General features: G+C 48.2%; 2 protein-coding genes and 1 long non-coding RNA gene across 6 annotated transcripts in view; 2 read left to right on the top strand and 1 right to left on the bottom strand.

Moving 5' to 3' along the window:
- The first annotated feature begins 379 nt into the window (after positions 1 to 379).
- TMEM11 (transmembrane protein 11) lies at positions 380 to 9,330 on the top strand. Its single transcript, XM_017823185.1, has 2 exons — positions 380 to 486; positions 8,416 to 9,330. The coding sequence occupies exons 1-2, from the start codon at positions 422 to 424 to the stop codon at positions 8,930 to 8,932; spliced, it is 582 nt and encodes a 193-aa protein (XP_017678674.1). The 5' UTR covers positions 380 to 421; the 3' UTR covers positions 8,933 to 9,330.
- A 1,689-nt stretch (positions 9,331 to 11,019) lies between these two features.
- Positions 11,020 to 20,350, bottom strand: part of DHRS7B (dehydrogenase/reductase 7B) — a 10,517-nt gene continuing 1,186 nt past the window's right edge. The window contains exons 1-8 of one of the 4 annotated variants that reach the window (XM_017823183.1): positions 20,278 to 20,342; positions 20,024 to 20,161; positions 16,470 to 16,645; positions 15,596 to 15,711; positions 14,720 to 14,930; positions 14,287 to 14,379; positions 12,786 to 12,938; positions 11,020 to 12,446 (exon numbers count right to left, since the gene is read on the bottom strand). In XM_017823183.1, coding sequence (XP_017678672.1) covers positions 12,241 to 12,446; positions 12,786 to 12,938; positions 14,287 to 14,379; positions 14,720 to 14,930; positions 15,596 to 15,711; positions 16,470 to 16,620 — 930 coding nt within the window. In that variant the 5' untranslated portion in view covers positions 16,621 to 16,645; positions 20,024 to 20,161; positions 20,278 to 20,342 and the 3' untranslated portion in view covers positions 11,020 to 12,240. Of the gene's footprint in view, positions 12,447 to 12,785; positions 12,939 to 14,286; positions 14,380 to 14,719; positions 14,931 to 15,595; positions 15,712 to 16,469; positions 16,646 to 20,023 lie in introns of all 4 variants that reach the window. The other 3 variants (XM_017823184.1, XM_017823182.1, XM_017823181.1) reach the window with 3 other exon arrangements.
- LOC108501371 overlaps positions 12,371 to 20,350 on the top strand; it is a 16,870-nt gene continuing 8,890 nt past the window's right edge. Inside the window, exons 1-2 of the long non-coding RNA XR_001876170.1 lie at positions 12,371 to 12,484; positions 18,916 to 19,027. This is a non-coding gene — a long non-coding RNA (uncharacterized LOC108501371). The remainder of the gene's footprint in view (positions 12,485 to 18,915; positions 19,028 to 20,350) is intronic.

The raw sequence follows: 20,350 nt of genomic DNA, 5'->3' as shown, positions 1-20,350 counted from the left end.
CCGGCGCGGCCCGGCCGCACCCCCTCATGGCGGGGCCGCGGGGCAGGCCGGGACTCGCCGCCGCGCCCCTCCCACAGCTGGCCCGCTCCGGCGGCAGATCCCGGGCGGCGGGGCCGAGCCAAGCTCCCCGCGGGGTGCCCCGCCACCAGTGCCCGGGGCTGTGCCCGGGGGTCCCCCGGGGGTCCCGCCGCGGTGCCCACCCGACCCCGCCGCCCCCGTTCCCGCCGGGGGACTACACACCCCAGAGGGTTGCGCGGCCGCGCGGTAGCGCGGGGCACCATGGGACTTGTAGTCCCGCCTCTGGTCCGATCCCGCCCCGCGCAACGGCCGCCGCCGCCCTCGCGCACTACATCTCCCGTCGGGCACCGCGGCGCGGCCGCGGGCCGCCGGCGGAGACATTTGCGAGCCGAGTGTCTCCAAGATGGCGGCGTGGGGAAGGAGGCGCGGTGGCCCCGGCGGCACCAACAGCGGCGGCGGCCGGGAGAGGTGAGGGGGCGGCGGGGGAACGGGGCGAGGGGCGGCGGGGAGATCGGGGCCGCGCCGCCCGCGGCTCCCCGCGGCCCCGCGGCGAGGGCGGGGGCGCCGCGAGGGGAGCGCGGCCGGGCGGGGCGGGCGCGGGACGCGGCCCCGCGGGGGCCCGAAGGGTCGGGGGCGCCCGGCGGGACCGGGGCTGGAGGGGCGGCCGCGGGCGGGGAAGGTCAGCGCCGCCCGAGGGGCGAAGGCGGCGGCGCTGCCCGTGGCGGGATGCGGCCCCGGGAGCCGGGAGGAGGAGGGCCGGCCCCGGGAGGCTCCTTCCGTCCACGGCTATTTTTAAAGGCGGGGAGGGAGCGGCGAGTCCTCCAGGGTGACCTCCTTCTGCCGGGGCCCGGCGGGCGCGGGGCTCGGTACCGCGCCCGCTGCTGCTGCTGCTGGGGCGGGAGAGCCGCCAGAGCAGGCTGGGACTGCCCGCGGAGCAGCGGTGGAAGTTTGGGAATCGGTAACTTTAAAATGGGAAGAAAGAGACAGAAAGAAATGTCACAGAATCACTTAGGGTGGAAAAGACGTCTGAGATCGTCGAGTTCAGCCTGTGACCGAACACCACCTTCTCAGCCAGATCAGAGTACCGAGTGCCTCACCCAGTCTTTCCTTAAACAGCTCCAGGGACGGTGACTCCACCATTCCCTGGGCAGCCTCTTCCAATCGGCCTTTCTGGGAAGAAATTCTTCCTGATGTCTGACCTATAAGCCTCCCCTGGCACATCTCAAGACAATGTCTCGTTGAGCTACTTTAAAAATCTGTGTGCACAGTTCTCCACCTGCTGAAAATGTTTGGGTTTATCCTGCATTTCCTGACGTTGGCATTTTTCTGTCCTGCCCCAGGGCTGACTGATGCAACCGGCAGCTGCTGAAAGCTGCTGCAGTGTTTTGTGAGTTTTCTTTTGTCCTGCTGCCTCACCTCGAAACTCTGATATCCCTCTTAACTAGAAACTATGATATCCCTCTTAATTTTTGTTGTGGCTTTTCCTTCACTTTGTTCCCTTACTGCAATTCAGCACTATTTGCTTTGATGGTGTTGAATCTACACAGCCAAGGGAGAGCCACAAGTAGCCCTCAAAATTCTGGCGCTGATCTGAATTGCAGGAATGCTGTCTGTGTTCAGGGAATTCAAAAGTAATTGTACTGGAAGAGCCAATGGAATTTCTGCATCAGTGTGGTTCATATAAACAGCTAAGAATACCACAGTGGTAAAGCTGTCTGCACCCAGTGCTGGCACTGCCCCAGCACGGGAGGTGTGGAGTTTTCATGGGGATTTTTTCATGTGGCACAGACCTGTCCTCTCAGCAGAAGAGAAGGGGGGGAACAAAAAAGGTATGGAAAAGAGCACTTAATTAACTTCAATAAAAATTATTCTTCCAGGGTGAAAACTGACGCAGACTTAAAAGTGAGTTCTTGCCGTGTAACTTCATCTGTGAACTGTACAGTAATTGTTGTTTGAGGTGATTTGTTTTCAAAGCTGTGATTGCTCTTGATCTTATGATGAAAAATATTCATAAACACGAGTCACTCCATGAACCTGCTGCATATATTATTTTTCCTTTGCCAGTGAGAAGGAGATGGAACAGAACAGATCCACCACTGAGCAGCGTTTCACAATCTCCATCAAAAGAGATGGTGGTTTTTTAGGTGTCACCCTGTACAAACGTGATGGAGGATGATGTTTTGGGTGATGACAGCGAGGCGCTGCTTCTTCCTGGCAGCTGCAGAGCAGGAGATACACATGACAGGGCTTCTGCCTCTCCATCAGAGGCTGATCCCAAATCACACCTGCCTGTCTCGTTTGGCTGCTGCAGCACAGGTTGTGTACAGGCAGCGCTGACAGACCTGATGTCATCACATGATGACATGTGCTTTTTATAGGGTGAATACAGTTTTCTTACTCTGGGCAGGATTCTTGTCCAAAGACACATTCCTTTGAACTGAATATGCTGATCCAGTTTTCCTCGTAACTGAGCTGCTTCAAGGAGTGTTTGTAGTTGTCAGCCAGACGGTCTAAAAGGCATCTGTGTGCCGGAGGTGGTGTGAGGAGACTCAGTACTGAATAAAATCCTGTCTGCTGTGAGACTAGAGCAGCTTTCATTTAAAAATATATATATAAAAAAAAAGACCAGCAACTCTATCTGTGGAGACTGAATCCTTTCATAAATGGCTTTATTGATACAGAGAAGTCTGTAATTGGTCAAAAAGCACGTTCCTCGCTAGGAGTGAATGTAAGGACATTAATTTCAAAGGATGTTGACTGTTAACTCCAGCTGGCTCTGGTGGTGAAATAATAACATTCAACAAAAAAACCCAAAAACACTGAAGGGAACCAACTAAATATTTGTTTTTCTTCATTCTGGATAGACTCTTTAATGGAGACTGTCTAAAGGGAATTGTTGATCTGTAGACCAAAACAACTTTTTCATACAGAACAGACACTGGATTGTACTGGGTGTGTTTGTATAAAAGGCAGTGGACAGCGTGTCGTTTGTTCCCCTGGGAGATGTTCTGACAAACTCTGGAAAGAACAGCTTTCATGTCATCACCGCTGCCTGCACTGGCTCCTCTCTGCCCTTACTGAGCTCTCTCACTACCTGCACTGCTCAGATTTCTGGTACTCTGCTTGCAGCAATGATTGACCTATTTCCATCAGCTTGGCTAATCATTAGTTGACTTAAAATTGACACCTCCTCGTTGTCCAGGGGCTGGAGTTTGTTGTTATGGTTTGGTGATGTTTTCCTTAGTGTTCAGGGAACGTTCTGGTCCCTTGTTGAGGCTGCTTGATGATCTCCCCAGTGTTGTCCTGTCATTTTTCCTATTTGTGTTTAAAGTGCATCTTCTGAGCTAAGATCTTGCTTTATTGCTGAGCTTTTCCTATTCTTCCTTTGCTTTAATGCCCTTCTTAAGGCCCCAGGCCTGGTAGGTTTTGGGGGTACTCAGCAGAGAAACAATTCCCCAGGTGTTTGAGCTGGGACATGTTAGTGCTTTCCATGCACCATACCCTGAGTAGGAGCACACTCGTGAATATGACTTGGAGGTGGAATATTTCCACTGAGAATTAAAGCCAGTCCACAGCTCATTCCTTAATCTCGAAATTAAATTAAATTTCTCCAAGAAGGATTTATGTTGGAGGGAGGGAAGTTTAGTGTTTGAATTCGTCATGCCTCGACTCTGTTGACTTGCTCCAGCTTGGCTGAGAGGCTGACAGTGCCCACAGACATACTCTGGCCATCTAGAATGTCTTTTGTTTTGCAGATCACTTGCACAACCAGCACAAAGCCCCTCTTGCACTGCTGAACTAGACTCTGTGTGCTGTTTGTGACACACCTTATCACACTGCTGCAAGCCTTTCCTTTCTTACTGTCTTAACTACTGATCAAACCGGTCTTCATTTGCAGTTAATCTGATTGCCTGTTTGGTGCTCTGAGCAATACTGTTGCCCAGGAATATTCTCCTGTTTTAAAAAAACTTTATTAAAACTCGACTTATGTGTTAAGGGGAGGGGTTTAAAAGGAACTTTCTTTTGCCCAGAACTGTACCTGCGCTTTGTGCAGCTTGAGGTTGTTTCTAAGTGTGATCCTGAGCATTTTGCAGAACTGAGATAGTTGGATGACTTCAAACCCTCACCAAAACTCTGTCTGGCAGATTGAGGAATGCCATTAGGCTGAGGGCAACAAACTTGGGAGGCTCAGGCAGGTGAGCAGTGGCAGGAGGAGGCTGGGGGTTCTCCCAGGATGTTTTTACATGCCCTGTTCTCAGCACTCTGTTCCTTTGTTTCTCCCATTTCCACTTGGCACCTGGCAAACCTGAAGGTCTTTTCACATGGAGTGGCATTGTGCTTCCTCCTTGGAATGTTATTTCTTTATCCACAGGAAAAAAAACTATCAAATTGAAACTTCCGTTGAATTGAATTGAAGCAGCAAGTTGCTTTTTTCAGGAGCCTGCTTCCAAGCTGGAGGCACAGAAATGGAGCTGCTCTGAGGGGTGGAACTTAGGGAAAAATTCTTCCCTGTGAGGGTGGTGAGGCCCTGGCACAGGCTGCCCAGAGAAGCTGTGGCTGCCCCATCCCTGGAAGTGTCCAAGGCCAGGTTGGACGGGGCTTGGAGCAACCTGGGCCGGTGGAAGGTGTCCCTGCCCATGGCAGGGGGTGGAACTGGATGGTCTTTTAAGTTCCCTTCCAACCCAAACCATTCCATGATTTTATGAACTGCTGGAGCTGCTATTGTTCAGCAGCTGCAGCACCCCTCTCCTGGTGCTCTCTGATATTCCCATGTTAGGAAGACAATCCAAATGTAATTTGAACCTTGCCCTATAGCTAACACAGACACTTCTGCCCCTCCTGCTGCTGTAGGTCTGTTAACAATGGATTCCTTATTTAAAACTTTGGCAATACCAAAATTTGACATTGGTGATTTTTAAGTGATTTACATCTTGCTGTGCCGAATAGTTCAGAGTTCTGTCACATTTCCCCACCCAGGCATTCATTCTGCAGCTGGAATGAGACACTAAAATTTCTCAAGTATAGAAAGCCTGAAGCTGCAATAGATCAAATAGTTGGATATAAGGTCCAGAATTATTCTTACAGAACAACTGTACAACTTGTTAACTTAGCCCTCTTTTTTGGGGTGGGGAGACAGGTCCTGGAAAATCATTTGGTTCAGTAATAACAACTGCTTTTAGGTTCTGGTCTGTCTAGTAAACAGCCTGATGGGCTTCTGAACACCAGGCAGCATTTTATGTCTTCTGGAACTAGGTGCTCTCTGGTTATTTACTATTCTTTTCAATAAAACAGTTTATACAAAATCCCCACACTTGATGACTTGATGCCAGCTCAGAGTTGCTTGCACAGCTCTGCATTTGTGTTTGTCATGGCCAGGGGGTGGGTGACAAGCTCCAAAAGGCAAATTCCGTGGCCTCCAGTGTTTGAGCAAATCCAACTGCTTTGACTGGATTTGTTGGTTTGCAGCTGCTGTGTTCAATTGAAAGGCTGTGTCAGGAGAGATCGACTCTGTGCATTGAGGTCCTCGCTCCTACTCAGCTGAAACCTCCTCAAGCCCACGTATCTCATCTCTGTCTTTTTCTGTATCATCTGAAATCAAACCAGTTTTCAGCTTTTCTTGCTCTGGGGGCAGCCAGTGAAATGTGTGATACAGATTTATTCTGATTTTTAGAGGACTAATTTGAGGAAAAAGCACAGTCAAGGGGACGGACTTTTTCAGGGATGAAGCCTTTGTGCAGCTTAGTTGCCAGTGGTTTTTCTTTTCCAACAGAACATACTTTAAATTCTGCTTGTTTTGGCGTAGGAGGATTGTGCTTTTCTTGACTTTATTGTTATAAAGCCCCAGAGCCTGGCAAGCCAAAAGATTCCAGAGGAGATGGACAGTGCTGCCTCTGGCCAGTCTGTTGGATTCCTGCTCTCTGACAGGTGTTCATGGTATGGCTCTGCTTGTGCAGTGATGGCGAAAGGAAAAAGGGGTGTTCAGAGGGAAGGACAGCAAGGAGATCTGGATAAGGAGAAGTGAGGCTGATGGGTTAATGCCACCTGTCCTGGTGCTGAGCCTGGAAAAATCCCATGTAATGTAGTTACTGAATTCCTGGAGTTGGAAGCCCAGTTCCCATGGCTCCTGTACAGGCAGAGAAGGAATGGGCTTGCTTCTTGTGTGTTTTCCCACTGATGGCAGGAGATCCTGGAGTGACAAGGCCACTGTGCTATTCCTAAGCCTCTGGGAAGTTCTTAGTTGAATTTAGATTGTGCTTCTCTATCTTGCAGACCCATCTGCATGTTCCTAAGTATTACAACACACTGAAAGTGCTCCTTGGTAGGAAATACTAATTTTATCCGGAGGGTTGTGTTAGCACTGGGTCAGCTTCCAGCTCGAAAATGCCTTTCAGCAATAGCTTTTCCATGAAGTCATTATGCCCTAGCGAGTGGTTTCACATAGTCTGGGTGGTGGTGTGCAGAGTTACCTTAAGTCTCAGCATGTCTTTTGTAATGAAACTGGAGTTTTTGATTCGGAAGAAGCTGCACTTGGGCCACCAAGAAAAAGAGTCCCTGGCAGCAGCCATGACCAGCAGTGTCCTTAATGTCAGTGTAACACCTGCTTAACTGGTTCTTTGTTAGAAACTCCTTATATAGGTGCTTTCTTTAAATTTTTTTTCTTTAAATACCTTCCAATTCACCACAGAACATCAGAGCCCACCACATCCTGTGCTGAAAGAGTTAATGGTAATTTCTCAAACAGTGTCTGACAAGCTGATGGCCCTGAAGAAGCCCCTGGCATACACGGAATTCAGATGGATTTTTATTTTTCTTTCTACCCATGAACAGGCCAAGGGGGAAATGCACTGCAGAGAACTCAACTGCCTTGGAAGTTGAGTTTTCATTGTGGGTTATATAAATTCCAGCCAGACTTTTAATGAAATTGCTTATTACTCTGCTTTGGGAGAGGGTGGTGCCTCTCCCGTCCTGCTGATTGATGTTTGCTGCTGTTACAAACGCAGCTACTTCTGGCAACAGCTTGTAATTTAACAATATTCTTGATTACAGCTGGCCACTGCTCAATCCCCTTTGCAGCATGAGTGGAGCTGCACATTAAGGATAATGTTTGGCAACAGCAGCTTGTGAATGTGTATTTTTCTCCCTTATTTTCCAGTGCATGCACATAAGTACCGCTGCACTAATGGAGCAAAAAGTGCTCCTTCCATTCTCCACATCAGCAGTGTTTTCCTCCTGGTATCAGGAGGGTCTAAATGCTGTTAGGATGAGGCTGTTTTGTCTGCTGAGATTAGGTCAAACGTGTGTGTGATTTGTTCTCTTTCTGCTAAAGGAATCTGCTAGATATTTTTATCCTTGAGAGGCCACGTGCTCAGTTTTGCTCTGGTTAAACACGAGTATGTCAGAAATAGTCATTTCTGCTTAGAAGGGAGGATTTTGCTGTGTTCCAGTGGATAGGTTTTTACCCTTTCTCAGGGCAGGTGAGCAGTCATAATCCTGATTCTTAGCAGTCTGTACATGAATGTGGCTGCAGCTGTGGTGATGTGGTGAAGGGTAAAGGGAAGGTGGAAACGGATGTGATTTCAGGTAGTTAAAAGCTCCTGCTCCAATACAAGTCCTGTGAATCCCCTGTCAGTAGGGAATGTGCTCCCAGGTAACACGAGCAGCTCTTCACTGCTAAAGCGTGTCTGGGTTAAAAATGTTCCTTTCTTGCTTTGCTGCATCCTACGTCAGGAGAGGGAGTGTTCTGCAACAGAGTGCTCTGCTGCCTTCCTCACCTTGTTTCAGCAATGTATCTTGGCCATCCTTGTTGGATTTGCTATGGATTTACTAGGTTGGGTTTACTATGGAGGACTAAATATCAAGCTTCATCAGTGGCAAGGAGGTAACTATTGTGGGGTGAAAACAAATGTATTCATCTAGAGATGCTTCCTCTCTCAAAACCTTCCAGTGCAGTTTGTCCTCTTGATGGATGAGCTGCTGGGTTTATTTTCTATGAAAACTCCTGAAGTCTGTGTGGTTTGTTCAGTGGGGCATTGTGGTCACTAAGGTGTGAGTGACACTTCCACTGTCTCCAGAGAAACTGCTTGGGTATCAGTGTGAGGAACCATTTCAGGACTGTCAACAAGATCCTATTTCTCAAATTGCTTTATATCCCCCAAGTCAGGAAAAGGTAAGAAAAATATATTGCCTTATTTTGGGATGAATTATTGTACAGTAGGTGTAATGAGCTGATGTGAAATGAAGCTTGAGTTGAAAAAGCTGCTGGTTGTGGAACACAGGCAGTGCCTGACCTTGAGGGGCTGCCCTCACTTGGGCACTTCTCTGCTGCTCTCACAGCCGGGTGGGTGAACAGTCCATCCTTAAGCTCTGTCGTTTTAATTCCGAGTTTCCCGTTAACAGGGTCACCTTGTCCTCCACGGACTGTTACATTGTGCACGAGATCTACAACGGGGAGAATGCTCAGGACCAGTTTGAGTATGAGCTGGAGCAGGCCCTGGAAGCGCAGTACAAGTACATCGTGATAGAGCCCACGCGCATCGGGGACGAGACGGCCCGATGGATCACCGTCGGGAACTGCCTGCACAAGACGGCCGTGCTGGCGGGCACCACCTGCCTCTTCACCCCCCTGGCACTTCCAGTAGATTATTCTCACTACATCTCCCTGCCCGCTGGAGTGCTGAGCGTGGCCTGCTGCACCCTCTACGGGATCTCGTGGCAGTTTGATCCCTGCTGCAAGTACCAGGTCGAGTACGATGCCTATAAACTCTCCCGCCTGCCCCTGCATACGCTCACCTCGTCCACCCCCGTGGTGCTGGTGAGGAAGGACGACCTGCACAGAAAGAGACTGCACAACACGATAGCACTCGCTGCCCTGGTGTACTGTGTAAAGAAGATCTATGAACTCTATGCTGTATGACTTCAGCAGGGAAGAGAGAAACCCACAAAGACAAGTGTATTAAGACTCCCACAGTAACATTTTGTTTTTCCTCTTTGAGAAGCAGTGGAGACTGGGAAGGATTTGGTTTAATAGAGCTGTTATTTTTCAAATAACAAATCACTGGTGCACCAAGGTTTTTCAGTTCTTCGTTACACTTGAGATGTGGATGTGTGATGACTTGAGATCCGTATGTTAGGCCAGGGGAGTCCAATCCAGCAGCGGAATGTGGATGAAATAAAGCAATAGAAAGAGGGGGTGTGAGAGCTGCTTTTTTTTTTTTTTTTTTTTTGGAAACAATTAAGTATATTGTTTAATTGTATTACACAGAACCAGCCAGAAGTTATCAATGACCATTAAAGGATGAGAATTTCAAATGCTTTTGCTCTCTTGTCACTGTTATCACAGTTCCCTTTGCTCTTGTGCTTCCTGGGGGTGGAGGCTTTGCTCTGAGAGTTGCAGTGGTGATAATTATTAATGCCTAGTCACACACAGACCTGATACTCCTCTTGTCCATTGCACATGGCAGCAGTGTCCATGTTAGCTCACAGCAGCCATCTGCTGAAGGAACAACTGTAGGATGTTGCTGTCCCTCTTGCTTGTGTTTCCTGGAGGAGCCTTATTTGTTACCTCAGGTTGATACCTTTTTGGTAATTGCTTAAACATTGATGGCTGGGGGTAAAGGTGCCTCAGTTCTCTGCTGCCCTGCCACCTCCAACCCTGACTCCTCTGCACACAGTAAGTTTCCAGCTACAAACACGTTCTGCTCCGTTCTTGTTAACGTGGATACATCTCCACTGAAATGACTTGTACCATGTGCAGCTGAGGGCTGCCAAGGTGGGAGTCCACCTGTCCTACCTTTGTGCTGTGTGCTGACTGTGCAATTCCACTGCTCTTGCCTGGAACAGGCGCTTCTGGAGCTGCCTCCTTGTGCTGCAAGGCATCCAGGTGACCATCTTGTAACTGCATTACATGAAACTGTAGAATTCAGTCGTGTGCATTAATGCATCTTTTAGCTCTGAACTCAAAATCTTGTTCCTAGCTTGGGAAGTATTTACTGTTTTGCAAGGTCTGCCTGTTACTTCTAAAAGATAGGGACTGGCTGCCTATAATCTCTTCATACCAGATGGAAAATGGGCGTGGCTGGCGTTTGCAGGGCACAGCCTGGCACAGCTTCAGGTGTTGGGATCGGGATACAAGAGCAAAGCCTGCAATAAAAGCTGCCTGTGCACAGATGTGCTCCCTGCTCCAGTGGTAGCTGCAGCCTGACCTCCACGGCTGAAACACCGACCTTGGCAGGGCCTCTCACAAGGTCAGACACCACACGGAGTTGTTCTGTCTGTATCTCTCCAAATTTCCACAGCAGGCACCAAGAACTCCCCCTGTCTTTGCCTCCAGCATCTGCAGTTGTGATTTGTGCTTTTCTGCTGAGGCAGCTTTTGTGTGAGCAGGACACACAGCCCGTCTGTGTGTGCTGGGCAGGCTGGGGCTGCTGGGAGTTCTCAGCCTTTAGCACCTGCACAGGCAGCTGTACCTGAGCGGGCCGAGGGCTGGAGGAAACTCCAGTGGCAGGGAGACCTTTCTGGGAGGCAACAGCACTTTGTACAGTGGCTGAGCTCTCTCCCTCCAAGGTTAAAAGAAGCTGGGATCCAGAGTGTCTATTTATAGCAACAATGTACAGTTGCCTTGGCAGAGAGGAGGGGAAGAAATGCAACTACTTCGTCTTTCTGTGGTTAGGCCAGGCTGGGCAGGTTGCCCTTCCATCCTGACATGTTTCCAAAGTCCTGTCTACTGGATGGATTTGAAGCTGGTGGCACATCTGCCATAGCTACTATTACTTATTGCTGCAGAAGGCCTTGAAATACCCTGTGCTGGCCACACCAAATGCCTTCCTGTTCTTTTTTACTCAATGCAGAATAATTCTCAGGGCCTTTAATTCCTTTTCTTCACCAAACCTCTGTGGTCCTGGCATTTTTTTTGTGAGGGATATAAGAAAAAAAAAACAAAACCCTCCTGCTTTCCCTTCCTCTAACGTTACCTCCTGTGAGGAGCTGGAGCAGACCAAAGGATTCATTTCATAGCAATGTAATTTATTTGTCATCAGATGAGCACTCACAGTCAGGACTTACGAGGCAGGACATGGAAAATGCTGGCAAGTGCATGGAGGTGGCAACAGGAGTCTGGACCTTTGTTTTCCTATTAGTCGGTTTTATTTTAATTACAAGTTTAAAAAGATTATTTCTGTCCTTACTGAACTCTCTGTGCAGCAATTCCTTTTTCCTAGAGCTGGTATCTCTCACATGAGACCAGGCGAAGAATGGAATATGGCACTCCCTGAAGCCTGTGATGAGTGAACAGGCAGGTATCATTCCCCACTGGATGTGATCCTAATTAGCATCTGTGATTGCTTTGAAGCAATGAGAACTAAGGGTCTGTCTGCTAGACTGTGCATCCTGCACACACAGGTTCTCCTCTGCATCCAGGAGACAGGGCCTGGCATCCCCGGGATCACACCTGCTCTGTGCTCCAGGCCTGCAGCTGGCCAGGTGTGCTGCTGTCACCTTGCTGTGACTTGCTGTGCTGTTCTATCTGTTCAGTGCTTTCCTGCATTCTCTGGTGCTTGGGGTTCATACTGTGCTGCCAGTGCAGAGTTAAATGTCCCCGTACATCAGTAAGACACAGTTCAGACGGGTAAAATGATGGCCAAATATACTTCAACTGTACATCAGTTACTTCTTTAAAAGTGGCACTGGACTTGAACTTAACATATCAGATGACCTGGCATGTTAACAAGCAGAAGCTCTGTGCAGTTTCCCACTTCAAGCAGCATGTTCTGGATCGGATTGGAAGGAGTGGGAAGGAGACACTGATCACGAGAGCCAAGGACTGTATTTCACAGGGGCCATGGCGCGGGGAAAGCCAAGATCTGCTTGTGTGAAGGCAAAACAGGTGGGTTTTATTTGTAGCAGCCCAGTAGATCTGAGCATGCCTGGAGTGAGGTGAGGTGCTGTGTTCCAGCACAGGGGCCTCCCCGGCTGCAGAGTGTTCCCTTGAGTCACCCTCCCCTGCAGCCTCAGCTCTCCCCCGTTGTCCGAGCACCCTTCCTTCTCCAGGTGAGGTTTAGGTGCTTTCTTCCACCAGTATGGGGGAAACCACTTCCCACTCTCCATGCAATAGTAAACTTCAGTATTTTGAGAAAGGTTTTTCCTGCAGGAGCACCTCCAATGATGTCCCAGCCGACTGCAGGGGCTCAGCCTGTCCCTGCAGGTACTGCTCAGGCAATCTGAGCTCTAAGAGTCCTTTGCTTTTCTCTCCTTTTTTGCTCTAGATGCCATTAAGGTGAAGAAGACCCTGGGGCAGAGGTTCCTCAGGTAGACAGCCAGGAAGGGAGTCAGGCCAGCCACGAGCACTTCCTTCTTCCTCTGTCCCACTGCATTGAGAACCACCTGAGCCACCTCGGCCGCCGTCTGTCCCTGGGCCGTGGTCTTGTCCATAACTGCCAAGGGAAAGCCCAGTGAGCATCAGTATCAGCAGGTAAACCCACACTTAGGCACCTTTCCTAGGAATGCTCTAACTGTACATGGCTGCTTGTATTGGCTTTTACTCCAGTTGTGTAGGGGAGCACAGGCAGCCGTAACTCATGGTTGGGCCAGTAGTCACTGTCTAGGAAGGTTCAGTTTTGGAGGTTACTGTTCCTACCCTGCATCCCAAGTTGCTTTTTGATCCTTCAGGACTAACCTGTGTCCCCACCAGAGGCCATGTATTGCAAGCACACCTTGTAGCAACCCGGTGAGGTGGAGATGCTTTACAAACGGGGCACCAAATCGTATCTCACCTCCATAGCGAGATCCATCTGCTGTGATAGCGTTGAGAGAGAGGTTTGTCTGGATGTATCCGGGGCTCACAACTGTCACATCAATGTCATACTGCTCCACCTCTGCTCGCAGGCAGTCAAAGAAGGCCTGGGTAGCGTGCTTAGAGGCAGCATCTGAAAAACAGGGAAAGGGCTGTGCACCAAAGAGAAGGAGCAGGGCTGAAGGAATATTCACTGCTCAAATGGCTTTTTAACACTGCAATGCAGCCACTTCTCAGCAAGAACCCAGCAGCTGTTCTCCAGCTTCTACGTTTGTTTTTGTTTAGTGAATGGCAGCAACAGGTAGTGGGAGTGAGAGGCAATTTAGGAAGGCAAAATGTAAACTCAAGTTGAAAACTGGCTGGGATCCTGAGCTTACTATCACAGCCCTGCCAAAGCACTCCAGAGTGAACCCAGGCTGCCTCCCACTCCTGATAAAGGAGACCCAAAGCCTGGCTTGGGAAGTGTTAGTCAGACAAGCTCTGTCTGGGGAGGGCAGAGCTGGCAGTCCCTGCACGGTGCTGAGCACTTGGGGACTTGCAGAGCAGGTTCAGAGCTTGGCTGCACACGGGTCAAAACCAGATCTCACAAGCAGGCAGGAGCAGGGAAGTGTGGCCTAGGGCAGGATTTCCCCCTGTTAAATGGCTGAGTGACTCCGTTTCCTTGCTCCCTTCCCATATCCATGGTCACTGCCACCACCTCACCATGGCTGCAGGGCTGACTCCAGCAGCACGAGCTCAGCATGGGCTGCACACCCTGTGAGGACCCAGGCAAGGGCTCTTCAGAACACAATTCCTGGAGCAGTCACACCCACATCACCTGCAAGACCCCATGGCTCAGACATTCCAGGCTCTCCTCCACTCAGCATTGTGCCTGACCCATCTTATGCCACCACCACTGTCCTTTCAGTGTTTATTTTCAGCAATTTACAGGTGCTTGTGTGCTAAACAATCTACTCTTGGTTCATCCATCTTTTAAGAGGCTTTTTCCAGTAATCTCACCAATGTTATTTCTTGTCATAGCTGATTTAACATGAACCATTTGCTGGATCAAGATGACTATTTAGGCTTTTATTTTGGCGTTGGTTTTACTAGAGCACTTCATAAATTACTGAAACAAAAGGTTCCTACTTTCTTACTGGAGATTAACCAAGCAAACAGCAAGGATAAAATGCAATAAAATTATGGATTTATAGGGACTCTCGAGTGTTAAAATAGGATTATCAAGGTGTTTTCAGGACACTGAAAACATATTGTTCTTCTCCATCCCTTAACAACTTCGGGATAGGACTCAGGTTTTGTACTTGAGAGTACCTTCCTCATCTTCTCTCAGTGATTTGTGACCACACTGAGGGTGATGCACAGCTCTGCCTTCCCTGCACGCAGCCAGCTCCATGGAGAGCTAAATGTGGAAGCAGGAGCCAAGTATTTATTCAGCCTGGTGCCCCAAATATGTCTTTCCCATCTTCTGTGGAGGTACTTACATGCGGATCTGAAAGGAATGCTTATTTTGCCTTGAATGCTGCTGATGGCCACAATGTGGCCTTGTCTCCTCTTGATCATGGAGGGGAGAAGTGCTAGCAAAGGACAGAAAAGACTCATTCAGACAACACTCCTGCCACTGCTGCTGTCAAGAATCAAAGCTTTCAGAGTGTTTAGAGATGCTGAAGTGAACTGGATCTCTTCCCAAATTCCTGCCAGCCTAGAGTCAGGAGATGGAACAAGGAATCATCTCTAATCAGGCACTTCCCACACAGTCTTGCCCAAGCACCTCCTTAGTCCTGTCCATAACCCAAAACCTTCCACCCACCCCTCTCAGGCTGCACTGCACCAGGTACAATCACAAACACAAGTTAAGCTGTGTTTAGTTGTGCTGGTTGCAGGGACCTCAGCCAAATCCATGTGGATCACAGGTACCTTTGGTGAGGGCTACAGGTCCAAAATAATTTGTTTCCATCACTTTCTTATCCACATCCAGCCCCGTGTCCACGATTGTGCCTCGGAAGCTGATGCCTGCGTTGTTGATCAGTATGTCCACGTGACCCAAGTGCTTCAGGATCTCCTCAGCACCGTTTAGCACAGCTTTGGTGTCCGAGAGGTCAAATGCCACAGTGTGGGGTTTGTGCGTCTGCGAATAAATCAAAGTTAGCAAAATACCAGTTGAGGCTGTGCTGGTTGTTTACGCTCATGGTGGGATTTCGCAGCTCTGGAAGCACAGGAGCAGGGCCATCCAGACCTTGTGCTGCAGTTCCATATGGCAGGAACACATGACAGAAGCAGGTTGTGCTCTTGTCTTTGTCTGCTCCTTCCTTCTACCCAAGCCCAGGAAAAGGGCAAGGGAGATCTTCTTCAAGTACTGAAGTTTCCTGTTGTCTTATTAAAGACAGTGCATCTGAAAAAGTCAAAACTTAGCCCAGGTGTTTTCTACAGAAGCCAGCAATACCTTTTTTTGCCACTGTCAGCAGAACTAGACATTAAAAATAAAAGCCAGCAGAAGTCACTTTTTCAGGTTCAGTATATGACATACAGGTGCAAGGAGTCTGGGCATTGCACTCCCATGCTTTCCCTTCCATTTCTAGCCAAGAAGCCTTTCAGATGCCTTATTTTTGTAGGGTTTTTACAAGAAATGACACGCCAGCTCAATGTACTCCTATATCAACATCTATCCCTAAGCAGAGAGTTGCATTTTTCCTATTGCTCAACAGAACAAGCCACAGGCAGTTCTGTAACCTCTGTTAACACCACGAGCAGAAATCCCAACCACACAGAAGCCTGTCCTCCTCCCACACTCACCTTCTTCCGGTGATTCTTCACAGCAGAAAGCTCCTGCACCAGCTCCTTGAGCTTCTCACTGTCTCTGCCACACAGCACCACCTTGGAGCCAGCTGCATGGAAAGCTTTGGCACATTCTTTGGAGGAAGCAAGAGAGAGAGCAAAATAAGCATTTGAATAACAAACAGCAGATCCACATCAAACCTGGTGATAAGTAAAACCCCTGTCAGCTGGCAGGGGTCTGAGGTGGCTTTATGGCTCCTGAGTAATGGTCAGGCTGATTTACAGGCAAGGTCACAGCCACGTGCCACCTTCCTGTGAGTGTGACAGACACATGATAGTGGTGAGGCAGCTGCTGTGCTCACAGTTACTGTGCTGGTTATGCAGTTATTGTGCTGTTTACACACCCTCCCCATCAGCTGGTTGAATTTGCCTGTGCCTCTTCATTTTTGACTTTATGCCCTTCTCAAGAGGGACCACAGTTACCTTGTGTGTGTCATCCAGCACACTGGGGAGTGGAAAGTTTGGCAAGGTAGCTGGGAGTTCAACATGAATGCAGAACACCAGTTTGGAGAAGTTTTAGAGAAACAATTTGGCTTCTGGCTTTTTCAGGATTTAGGGAAAAGACCCCTGACAGCACAAGAACAGTGTATCTCATTCTTTGCTTTGATGAGCTCCACTTTATACAGGATGATTAAAATTTTCCTTAACAGATCAGACTTTCTTGCATCAAAATCTGCACTGGCTGTAGTTATAACTGACGTGGGAGTGCAAGCCATGCCTCTCAAAACTCGGAGCAAGGGAACTTTCTGCTCATCACTGCTTTATTCCAGTAGCTGCCCCTTCCAGAACCCCCTGCCTGTCCTGCCCTTGGTGCCCTCCTTTGGGTCCATACCTTTTCCCAGGCCAGAGGTGGCCCCTGTGATCACCACCACTGCCTCCTGCAGGTACGCTCGCATCCGCATCCACTGCAGGAACCGGAAAAGGCCGAAGATCCCCAGGCTGCCAAAAAGCAGCGGGATGATGACTGTGCTTGTGAAATCCATGAATCTTCCTTTCTGAACAGTTTTCCTAGAGCCACAGGATGAAAGGAAACAGATCATTGCACCGTGAAGAAAATTAGCAGAGGCTGGAAAACAAGGGGGATTATTTTTCTTAACCTTGCCTTGGACCGACAAAAAACTAATCCCCTACAGAGGTATCATCAACAGATTTCCTCATCCCTGCATTTAGACTTTGGAAAGTCCACATCAGTACCCAATTTTAAGCATTTAAATGCTAATCTGGACATCCCAGCAGGACACTTGGCATTGGATCCTGTCAGCTGTCATGTAACAACTTGGGTTCAGAGATGCTGTTCCCATGTTTTGCTCTGGATTCACCCTCTTGTACAAAGTGTGTTTAGAGTGAAAGTTCCTCAGGGCTGGGATATGTCTCCACATTGTTCTGATTGTAATAAAACCTCTCAGATTTCTCTAGAACAGCCAGTACCACAGTACCTACAAGCCAGAGATCAGTTACTGTGTATTATCCCAGATGGATATAAGCCAGTCTGTATTCTGGAGGCTCCAGGTTTTCTCTCTGAGCAAGTTATTTGCTTAACGCACTGAAATCTCATCCTGGAATTGGATTCTGATACCAAGGCATAGCCCTAATCTCCTTGCTAAGCCATTCCTTCAAGGGAGTAGTTTTTTTTACAGCCAAAGAGCAAGTGAGACTTCTGCTGTGAAAAGGCCACTGATTTCCCCACTGTATTTACCCCCAAACTTTTATTAAAGCTTGATGTCAGAGTGAAGTCAATGAGAACCCCTTCCTGGAATCTGTACCACTTCTGGGTCACACATAAAGTCAAAACCAAATCTCAGTGTATCTTCCCTTCCCCGTCCTTGTGCAGACAGACTTTGAACTCTTGCAGTTCAAACTGCAAGACAGATCTTTACTAGGAAGATACTGGAAAGTTCTGGGCAAAAAACTTGTGCTACTTCAAACAGAAGGCACAAGAAGCAGAAAACAAGAGGTAACTGCAATGCTAAGCCAGAATTTAGTGTCACTGAGTGACAGTGAGCTTGTATGGAGCTGAGGGGATGGCAGAGGCTCTACATGCCATGGAACAGAGCTAATGTGGAAAATATCAGGCTTTCTGGATGTCCATCAGGGGCCTGGAGAGAATTCCTCAAGTAGCTGTTAGTGAACAGGCTAAGTTTCTGAAACAACAGTGAACTGAATAAAGTAAATATTTCTGGAGGTACAGCTGGAACACAATAATATAACACCAAGACAGCTCTAAATAAACTTGACAAGATCTAAAAATAAAACCCATCAAGTTGGTACACAACTCTTCTCGAGGTCCTTTGGAGCTTCCCACTCCTGAGCTAACTCGTGTGTCCACAGAGCACTTCCTTGTGTGATCCACTGTGCATCATGCAGGGAGACATCCAGGGCACGGGCTCCCCGGGCACAGGGAGTGTGCCCAGAGTGGGAAATCAGAAACCCAAAAGGAGGACTGAACTCAGGCCACTGGCAAAGCACCTTATTCCTCCACCTCTGTGCTGAGGGAGTGCACACAGGGTGTGTCTTGTACTGGTTTACAGCCAGGGACTGGTAGAGTTGATTTAACGTAGGAGAGCGGATCTTCCCTAAAATAATTCTTGTTCAGACACAAGGCCACTGGCCTCTTTAGGCTGGATCAGAAGGTTCAGCTGGTCCCTGAAAGCAGCTGCCTTTTTGTTGCTTCTCAAAAGTCTCTTGAAATTCAGAGGACAAGATGTGGGCAGGGACAACAGGTGCTGTGCTGCCACTGGGCTGACAGGACATTTTGGAATCAAAAATCTCCACATTATTCCCAGAGTGGGAGCTGACAGGTGCAGTGGCACTTCCTGAGCACAGGCTGAAGTGGAGCCACTGGAAAAATCTGGCCCTGACCAGGTTGCTTCTGATTTCAGTGAAATGCAGGTGAGAAGGTAACTGGGAAAGGAGGGCTTTCCTGACACCTTTCCTAATTAAATCACACTAGGAGATGGGAGGGAGTTCCTTGTTTGATTACAGCATGGTTCTTTCACATTCTTTGGTAAAAATAAAGGTTGACTTTGCAAGGCCTGAACTCTCTGTCACGGTGGAAAAGAGCCCCCAAACCTACCAAATAAAAGCCATATTTTAGACACATGGCGTCCATTGCTCCTCAGTATGAAACAGTTGTGCCTGGTTAACTTAAAACAATTATTATTCATTTAATTTCTAAACAAAAAAGCTCTGCCTTTAATTCTTTTTGATTTGAAAAATATTTCCAGGTCTTTTATTGGTTTTATTTTCTTTTTTTCCCCCCCTTTTTCTCCATATTATAGACAGGAACTGGGCAGATTATCCATCTCTGCCTGAGGGCTGCAGCAAGCCAAGAACCCAGTCAGGAGCAGCAACCTGCTTTGGCAGCTTCCAGGCTGGAGTCTGAATCAACAGGTAACCAATAAACTCTGGGGAGGGGAAATGTGGGATGGGAGAGAGAAAGGAATGGAGCAAGAGAGAGGAGGATTTGCCAATCAGAGATTTGGATCCCTTTCCATTAGGGCAGGTGGATGCAGCACCTTCTTCCAAGGAAGGTGCTCGAATGGCCCCTTAAAAGAGCCCCAGAACAAAGAAAATCTCAGTTCACTCAGAGTTGAGGGAGAGGAGAACCCAGCTGAATAGATTACTTTGGAAAGAAGAATTTCTGTAGTCAGTTTGAGATGAACTGGGTGTCTCACACCTCCTGCTCAAAGGTCTGAGACCCCACTGTCACCTTTGTTCAAAAATTTGGGTATTCACACTGAAAAAACCCCCGTTATTAACAGGTAATGTTTATGACACCAAGTTTTCAGCACGAGAAAAGCCACTGCTCATTAACAGGTTCAAATCAAGTCCTGTAATTCCCAGTTCTCCATCCCAAAAGGCAGGATTGGAACATGCAGGTTATTAGAGAGCAGAAATAAGAACACTGATAATGTGAGCAAATACAGGTGACTGGAAACTTTTTGAAGGCTTCCCATAAAATAAATCACAATAATCCAATTAAAAAAACCCACAAAAACAAAACAACAAAAAAATCAAAACTTTCCCCTTAAAACAAAAATTGGATTTTATCCTATGAAAGCCAGGACAAGGGTTCCTCAAGGAACAAGGATTAGTTAATAAGGTCAAGGGTTCACTTAAAGGCACCAAAGATGAGATCAAGTCCTAAAAGAAACCAAACCCCTGAGAGCTCCCCCAAAAAACACCTCTTTTGTAGCTTCAGCCTCCCAGAATCACATTGTCCTTTACGTGACGAGTGGCAGCAACTGGGGTGCTTCAGTCCCAAATCCAAATCCGGGGGGATAAAAGGAAATGGGGGGAAAAAAAGATCTGGTTTTCCTAAGGGAGAAGCACAGCAGCTCTAGGCTTGATTAGTGGCTTTAGTCTGCAGAAAGCACAATGTCCTACCTTAGAAAAGAGCTCACTTGCAGTGGCTCTGGGTTGGTGTCTCCCTCCGGTCCCGTAACAGCCCCCACTTAAATTTGGAAGTGGCAGAGATCCAAGCAAATGTGCTGTGTCCAATGCCAGCTCAGCCAAGAGCTGCCTCTAAAAACAAACCTCGGGAATACGGGCTGTGACCTTTCCAATGGGGAAGGAGGGGGGAGAAATTTAACCCCCAGATTGAAAAGACAGAAGTGAGCTCAAAATGAGACAACACTCACAGTGACCCTCTGATTGTTTCTAGTACCAAACGATTTCAGAGCATCCATAAGGACCAGTGCTGGTCTTTCCATG

The sequence above is a fragment of the Lepidothrix coronata genome, unplaced genomic scaffold, assembly GCF_001604755.1.
Source record: "Lepidothrix coronata isolate B3197 unplaced genomic scaffold, Lepidothrix_coronata-1.0 Scaffold101, whole genome shotgun sequence".
NCBI lineage: Eukaryota > Metazoa > Chordata > Aves > Passeriformes > Pipridae > Lepidothrix > Lepidothrix coronata.
Note: the sequence above shows the minus strand (reverse complement) of the source record. Positions and strands in the feature narration are given on the sequence as shown.

Coding starts and splice junctions, on each gene's coding strand:
- TMEM11 (XM_017823185.1), top strand. CDS start 422: ATGGCGGCGTGGGGAAGGAGGCGCGGTGGCCCCGGCGGCACCAACAGC. Junction 487..8,415: donor AGCGGCGGCGGCCGGGAGAG/GTGAGGGGGCGG, acceptor TCCCGTTAACAG/GGTCACCTTGTCCTCCACGG.